Consider the following 8,721-nt stretch of genomic DNA (forward strand, 5'->3'; position numbering starts at 1 on the left):
TTTGATAAGTCATAAGTTATATTTGTGTCTCATGAGAAATACACAAGGAAGATATTTCAGCAGCAAGAGAAATATATATCTGGGTGCCTTTGGTAAGAAAACTTGGTTAGGATTCAGCCTAACCTTCACATTGCTAATGCAAAGAATATCTCAAATTACATGCATCTTTCCCATATCTTACTATAAATCTGTTAGTTTATTGAAATATTTTCATATTCATTTTTTGGCAGCTACTTTTCTGCAGAAAACTTGTCTTGTTTTTATTCTGTAAAGTGTTTTAACATTACGTCTTTGATAATTTCCATGAAAATGTTTTCTTCTGAATTATGTTTATTTGCCACTAGTATTTGATATCTAGCTGCATTTGTTAAGCTATGAATGGGTGGTCTGGTATTTACTTCTGGTTTATGATTGGGTGAATCAAAGTTGTAATACAAGTAATCCAGCATATACCTTCTAAATGTTTTGGTCATTCAATATAAAATCTGTGCCTGTTACTTCTGTATCATTCCACGTGATGGCGGCAGAGTTAATGCCTCTCATACAGTAGTTCGTGTTAATAAGCATTTTGTTTTGATACTATCATCCAAACAACACGCAAGATTTTTCTGCTACTGACAGTGATTTGCGGCAAGAGGGTGTGCAGTGTAAGAAAGCCTGTGGCTGTAACCTCTCCTACTGATCTTTTCTTTTTAAATAACTTGCAATTTGGCACAACAGGGTACATTTGCAGGACAGAATTACTGATTTTCAGAAGTAGCTTCATTATAAATACTTTATGTTACCAAAATTGTATTCAATAAATACTGAAGACCAAACTCTGATGTTCTATTATTACCAAACCTACAGAATAGCACTGACTATTTCATAGCAATTAAGGACTTTCCTTGGATTTTTATGGACTTTGGTACTTAAAGACCTGCCTCATCTCCCCCAAAAAATCAGCAGCTATGTTCTCTTTTAATTTTGTGGCAGAAGCATAGGGAGTCCAAGGGATACCATTTAGCCTGGACAGTCAGCAGAAAATAAGCTACCACTCAAATCCCATGCTGGGATTATTTTGAAGACTTAGGTGAGACTTGCACACTGTATGGAAAGGTGACTTTTCAAGATATCTCCACCAGTGGTGGAGACAACACTGGAATAAGCACGTCATTATAATGCCCAGCACCATCTTCTTTAGAGTTTAATGCTTTTAAGCCATGTTTTGGAAATATTTGTTCATTTCTGCTAACCTCAAGGTTTTTTTGTTCCAGGCAAATGAACTGCCAGCAGAGCTAACAAAAAATGAACGCATCCTCCGACTCCTCCGTACGAAGGAAAAACAAAGGAAAAGCTAATGCAGCCCTGTAGCAAATGCGGTTTGACAGAGATGTGCCCTGACCACAGTAGCATGACAGTAAACCTAGGTTGCCCGAGAAGGGCTTGTTGGAACAGTTTGCAGAACTGATTAGCCTCTCCAGTACACGCTCACCGAACGCATGAGGCCCTTACCACGGGGTCGCCACGGGCTAGGGCCTCCGCCTGGCATCACTGAACGCAGAAGGACTGCTATGGGAGCAGGGCTTGGCCTGGCAGCTGCGTTTGCACTGCAGCCCTGCCTGTACTCCAGGATCCCACCGGTCCCAGCACCGACGTTTGCTCCTCCGCACCTGCGGCGTACGCATCCCCGCACGTGCAAGTGCTCCTGCCGTTTCAGACACGCATCCCCATACGGGCATGGCCGCACTCCTGTAATGGGTGTCTCGGGGTGCACGCGTGGGTCGGGAGCACTCGGTCCTTGTGCCAAAAGGACGCCCAGACCTCACAGCTGTTTGGATGCACTTGGTCCTGGAGCAGCCCCACGGTGCCGCTGCCCTCCCTTTGCTGGCAAAACTAGCTCTGACCATTCCTCTCTACCTCCAAGTGCCGCATGGGACTAGAGGTGAGATCCCACCTGCAGCATCCTGACAGGAAAGGTCTTTGGTAACATCTTGGCTACTACATGAAACTCCATAAAAATGATACAGAGCGTTACAAATTATGCCAAAAGCTACCGACCAAACAATAAGCAAGATGTCCTCCTCAGTTGTACCATCTTGATCTGTCAATCTGTCCAGCAAGAGAAACACAGCGGAGCGGTTGGTAGCATTTTGCGATGCATACGCAGTGCTATGGGGATCCATCCCCAACCCTACAGTCTACCTACATGCATTTTTGTGGGTAGGGTAGGACCGGTTACAAACCAACCAGGGCATATCATTCACTGGTGCAAGTACATCAGAAATTTAGCTGTCGAGCACAACAGCACAGATGCTATACAAGTAGTATACGTATGTTCTGCACACGCATATATGTGACACTATGGTTTAGTACCCACAGCTACTATGCAATGCACTTGTTCCCCAGGTCTGGGACAGGAGTTAAGGGAGAAGTGTGCAGTGTACCGGTATTTCAACAGCTGGTGAGAGGGTTACACGTAGCCACACTCAAACAGGCCCACTAATTAACGTGGCCATGGAAAATGAACTCTCAACAGCAATTTTGGCCTTTGTTGTGGTTGAGATGTTTAGATATGCTACTAGTGCCTCTGTGGGGAAGGCAGTGCAAATTGTAGATGGTTTGTGAAGAGCTATGTTGTAACCATGTTGCTGTAAGACACCCCATTAAAACCCAGTCATTTTTGCAGTATAAACAGTATATACTACGTCTCGTTAGCCACAAAACCATTAGAGATTATTTTACAGTGAGTTGAGGTATAAAGTTAGTTCAGTACATAAATCCAGGCACTTCACCTGCCTTCAAACCTTGGCAAATTACTGAAAAATTGCTTTAAAAGTTGAAGACAGAGAAGATTGCAGGGAAACAAAATATTCCCTGTTTAAAAAATGTCTGCTTAGGATTCAGCTGAACGGTTGCACTTTTGCTTCAGTGAGTTAACAAAAAAAATCTTTTAGTGAGCTAGCACAAATGAATGTAGTTTACTTAGTGCCAATTAGCCATATATATTACCAAATCATAAAGTTATTCTTTTTTGTGAGTAAGTTAGGTAAGAAGTCAGGGTTCTGGTGAAGACAACAGAAGTGGGCGTACCTTTCCTTGCAAGCTGGAATTGCTATTCAATTTCTATTCAGCATTAGAAAGGAAAGCTTTAAGTTTTTCAACAATATGAGAAGACACCAGAAAAATCTATTTGTTTAGGTAATTTATGCTGCTGTATTTTTAAATTAAATAATGTTGTGCCTAACAGAAACGTGCAGATGAACTGGTGCAGAACCAAAGAGTTATGCAAGATGCTTAGAGGATGACTGTATCCAGGGTTAAGTTCTGCAAAAGACTAAAAAATACTGAGCATGCAGAAATCTCAAGAGCCTTATTGGGAACTTAAGTTGTACTGCATTACATGGTACTGGACTCCAACTTCTTTAACAAGCAACACTGGAGAGGATAGGTTTATTTGGAGCCCCCAGTGGGTTGAAGATGAACATATTTTTTTGGAGAACGCTAGAGGGACTCTAGGCAGCCTGGCCTCAATATTGATCTTTCTCCCTAAAGTTTCTTCAGATCAACAGCTGGGAACAACCACAGATTAACCACATCTTAAGATGAAAAGCCCTTTCACAGTTGTAAAGGAGGAGGATAATCATTAGAAGGTGTTCAGTAGTCATGCTGGGTGAGCAATAAATACTCTTAATATCAGACAGGCTGTAATGGTCAAGCAGTCTTCCTAAAAAATGTGGAAGCATCCACAGTCGGTCTCCTATTTCTTCCTGATAGCAGAGCATAGGAGAGAGGACAAGGCGAGCCAACAGTGGTCCTGTGACAGCTGAAGTAAGCAAGCTGAGACAACAACATGCAGGTGTCCAGTATCTGCAGGTGACCTCTCCTTTCTGACAGCCGTATTTTCTTGTGAGAGTGGTCTCACCCCTAAAGGGGCAGCTACTCAGCAAAGAGCTGCTTCTAGAGCTATGCCTGTCCATGGGAAGATGCATGTCTGCTCCCCACCATTTAGAGTAGGACTTTCCAAGGCATGTGTACAGCTGCCTCCATGACTGGCCACCGCAGCCAGGGCTGTCATGCAACAAGCGAAGAACACCTGGGATGCTGCCTCCCGTACAGAGCATCTGCTGACCTTCTTCTGAGAGGATGCAGTCACCAGCTCCTCTTTCTTTGAGTGATACTGGGCTATAACTGGCTTTTCTTATTTCTAAACAAAATTTGAAATGTGGGGCTAGCACAGATTGAAAAGAGAGGCTTGTAGCTCCCTCCTTGCTCACATTAGTGCTGGCTGATACGGCACACAGGCTGTGTGTGTGGGGCTCCGTGGTGGAGAACCGGCAGCGAAGTCTTCCTCTGCCCCGTTCAGGCTGAAGTTGAATCTAGCTTCAGCAAAGACACTACTCAGCCAACATGGGATTTTTAGGCATGGAAACCTTCCCATTGGGAGCATCTGTTTCATCTCGGAGCCTTTGGAGAGAGGGCTGGTTTTAGTTTTGGGTTCCCTGTAACCAAAAGGTGCTTATTTTGCCTGTAGATGGGGTTGAAAGTTGCAATACTGTTTCTCATCATGCAACTGACCTTTTCACAAAGAAACCTTAATAATTCTTAGTATTTATGTAGCTACTGTTATCTTTAAAGTGCTCAGTAAATACTGCTGTGGTTTGTTTGTTGTTTTAAAATGGAAACCCGCTTTCCCTTTGTGGCTGAAGTGATTCACTAATATTGACAGTAGTTCTTTGCATAGTTATGCCTTTTGTGCAAGGCTTTCAAAGTGCTCTGCAGACACTACTACCTTTGTAAGTTCCAAAATGCATTGCTGGGGGAGGTAGGGAAATAGATGATTTCATTCACACACCAGTGAAATGCAGCAGCTGTTCATCAGTTCGTGTCAATAGACAACACTAAGTTTAGACTGGAAATTAAGGGGCACAAAATCCATTTCATAGATGGCAGGATGAAGGTAGGTACCATATGATGATGTGAAATAGAACTGGGACAGGATAACAGGCCAATTTTTGGGGGGTTGGGTTTTGAGGTTTCTTTTCCCCCAAAAGTGACGTGTATATATATCCATCTTACACCCCCAAAAAATCAGCTCCAATAGCACACTGCTTTTAGGCTTGCCTCTCTGCACACTCAGATCCAGGGCCCCAGCCTGCTGTCCTCTCCACCTGGGATTTATGCAGGTGCTATAACCTGGTGACTTCCCATCAGCTGCAAGTGAGTACAAAGGATGTGCAACCAAGAACAGGCTACACAAATGAGTCAAGGAAAAGTATAGGACATCTTTCTTTTATTTCACTAGTATCAAGCCGTTGTAGGATGGGGATGAGCACAAGGAAAGGCCCATGAGGTATAGAGGGAAGTGGCATCCCATCAGTGACATGGTAGTGGTGTAGCCTCAGAGGTCCCAAATACATGGAGCTCTTCATTAAAGAGATCACTACAGTGCAGTGTCCAGGGACATCTATTTAGTAATGATACAAAAGGCAATCCTGTACCTCCTGACTTGCACATGCTGTTCTTCCCTTGGAGCAAAACCGTCTCACTATTGATCCACCCACCTTTGTTTAGTTTAGAAGAGCTGAGAGGATTAGAGCACCAGATCAAACAGCTGCAGGTCATATTTAATGCACTTTAACAACAATGATTATTTGCCTCAGAGTCAGAGCCTAATTGCAAGAATAATTCGCAGCTCTTTATTCAGCCAGTCGTGGTGACTACTGGGAAAGCCATAAGTAAACCAAATCTCGTGTTGTCTCAGAAATTTCGGAATTGTTGTACAGAAAATGAGGTAGCACAAACGCCGTCCCATTTGTACTTCACTTAATATGAACACTGAACACACATAAAATACTGCCTTTGTCTGGAACCCTTGAGTCAGCAGTGCTAAAATGTTAACGTTTGCTACCAGTCCAACCGAAGATTATACACAAGGCTCTTTTTTCCAGCAATGGAATATTGTACTGCACACACGGGACTAAATGGAGTTGTGCCTTCTCACAGCAGCTCTGCATTTGGTCCTTGGGAAATGACAGTTTCATACTTTTCTGAATTCCACAGTTTGTTTTGACCTGCCCTTTTATGCATTTGATAAAACCTATATAAATTTATGTAACTACATGTAAGACTAATATTCTGCAACAGGAATGTTGCTTTGCTAAAACACATTTTTCCATACCATCATTTCAATAAAAATTAATATACTACTCGGATTATCTTTCTGCATACTTCAGTATTTCTTTCTTTTCTTCTGTATTCTACTCTTTCTCTTTGTAGAATATCAGAATTAATTTCCTATTTATGCAAAGACCACTTTGTTCTATTCCACTCCATTGATTAGACTTTTATTATTTTCCAGGTCTTTACAGATGAGATAGCATTCACAAAACAAACAAAGCCAATGCCCTGGCTTGAGAAACAGGAAAACTTACTTTAGTGTGACAAAACAAGGTTTGTTTCAAAGATCCAGATGTCACTGACAGACTTCCCTTGACATTAACATCCATTAGGTCAGACCTGAAGGGAAGATTATAAAAAGCAACTTAGGAACAAAAGGAATAACTAACTTTTATTCAGTTAGTCAAACATGTCTTCGTAGTTCTATTATTATTCCTAAATGTAAAACTGGCCCTTACACTGATCTAACCTACTTCAGTTAAAAAAAAGTCAACACCCTGCTGATATGCTTATTATGGTATGCAGTGGATTATGCGCATTATAAAAGAGGAAAATAGCCTACACTGTATTTTTGACCTTCCGTTTGACATCCCAGGCTTTTTGCCTTTTTTCTACAATTTTCTATTGTGATGAGCTACATTTTGAATCATCGTCAAAAATTCCTACAGCCACAACTTAGTAAAGCATCTCCATATATTCAGAGAATATTGAGAGAAAGTGCTGTGACTTGTTCATGGCCTAAATCTACAAGAAGGGCCGGAAGGAGGATCCGGGGAACTACAGGCCGGTCAGCCTGACCTCGGTACCAGGGAAGATTATGGAGCGGTTTGTCTTGAGGGCGCTCACGAGCCATGTGCGGGACAACCCTGGGATCAGGCCCAGCCAGCACGGGTTCATGGAAGGCAGGTCCTGCTTGACCAACCTGATCTCCTTCTATGAGCAGGTGACCCACCAGTGGATGAGGGAAAGGCTGTGGATGTGGTCTGCCTGGACTTCAGTAAAGCCTTTGGCACTGTCTCCCACAGCATTCTCCTAGAGAAGCTGGCGGCTCACGGCTTAGACAGGTGCACTCTTCGCTGGGTAAAAAACTGGCTGGACGGCCGAGCCCAGAGAGTTGTGGTGAACGCAGTTAGATCCAGTTGGTGGCCGGTCACGAGCGGTGTTCCCCAGGGGTCAGTACTGGGGCCGGTCCTGTTCAATATCTTTATCAATGATCTGGACGAGGGGATCGAGTGCTCCCTCAGTAAGTTTGCAGACGACACCAAGCTGGGCGGGAGTGTTGATCTGCTCGAGGGTAGGAAGGCTCTGCAGAGGGACCTGGACAGGCTGGATCGATGGGCTGAGGCCAACTGTATGAGGTTCAACAAGGCCAAGTGCCGGGTCATGCACTGCGGCCACAACAACCCCAGGCAACGCTACAGGCTTGGGGAAGAGTGGCTGGAAAGCTGCCCGGAGGAAAAGGACCTGGGGGTGCTGGTTGACATGAGCCGGCTGAACATGAGCCGGCAGTGTGCCCAGGTGGCCAAGAAGGCCAACGGCATCCTGGCCTGTATCAGAAACAGTGTGGCCAGCAGGAGCAGGGAGGTGATCGTGCCCCTGTACTCGGCACTGGTGAGGCCGCACCTCGAATCCTGTGTTCAGTTTTGGGCCCCTCACTACAAGAAGGACATGGAGGTGCTGGAGTGTGTCCAGAGGAGGGCAACGAAGCTGGTGAAGGGCCTGGAGCACAAGTCTTATGAGGAGCGGCTGAAGGAACTGGGGTTGTTTAGTCTGGAGAAGAGGAGGCTGAGGGGAGACCTCATTGCGCTCTACAACTACCTGAAAGGAGGTTGTAGCGAGGTGGGGGTTGGACTCTTCTCCCAAGTAACAAGCGATAGGACGAGAGGAAATGGCCTCAAGTTGCGCCAAGGGAGGTTTAGGCTGGACATTAGGAGAGATTTCTTTACTGAAAGAGTGGTCAGGCCTTGGAACAGGCTGCCCAGCGAAGTGGTGTAGTCACCATCCCTGGAAGTATTTAAAAGACGTGTAGATGAGGCGCTTAGGGACATGGTTTAGTGGGCATGGTGGTTTTGAGTTGATGGTTGGACTGGATGATCTTAGAGGTCTTTTCAACCTTAATGATTCTATGATTCCATGATTCTATAAATCACTACAAAGGATGATTTCTGGCAGTGGAAAACTCCTTAATTTTGCACATGAAAGCATAACAAAACAGTGTCAAGAGGCTGAAACTAGGCAAATTCAAACATCAACCTGTGGATTTTCAAGAGTGAGGATAATTATCTATTGAAACAAATTGCTGAGATGATTCCTTCATCATTTGAGTTTTTTAAAAAACGATTACTTTTCATTCTGAAAGTTGAGTTTCACTTGAGACATTTTGTGTTTGATGCAGGAATTACTGGATGAAATTATATGATATGCAGGAATTAACATTATGTGATCATAACAGTCTCCTTGATCTTAAAATACATGAATCGATACATTTTTTGCTTTTTCTCTTCAGTGATTTAAAGAGATGCTAACTCTCATGAGGTCAATAACAAGACCATATGCCTAGCA

General features: G+C 43.8%; 1 protein-coding gene across 2 annotated transcripts in view; it reads left to right on the forward strand.

Moving 5' to 3' along the window:
• Positions 1-1,340, forward strand: part of ANKRD29 (ankyrin repeat domain 29) — a 28,287-nt gene extending 26,947 nt beyond the window's left edge. For both annotated transcript variants that reach the window (XM_075140666.1, XM_075140668.1), the window contains one exon: positions 1,257-1,340. In XM_075140666.1, coding sequence (XP_074996767.1) covers positions 1,257-1,340 — 84 coding nt within the window. The remainder of the gene's footprint in view (positions 1-1,256) is intronic.
• Positions 1,341-8,721: the final 7,381 nt, after the last annotated feature.

This window comes from Calonectris borealis, chromosome 2 (genome assembly GCF_964195595.1).
Source record: "Calonectris borealis chromosome 2, bCalBor7.hap1.2, whole genome shotgun sequence".
NCBI classification, from domain to species: domain Eukaryota; kingdom Metazoa; phylum Chordata; class Aves; order Procellariiformes; family Procellariidae; genus Calonectris; species Calonectris borealis.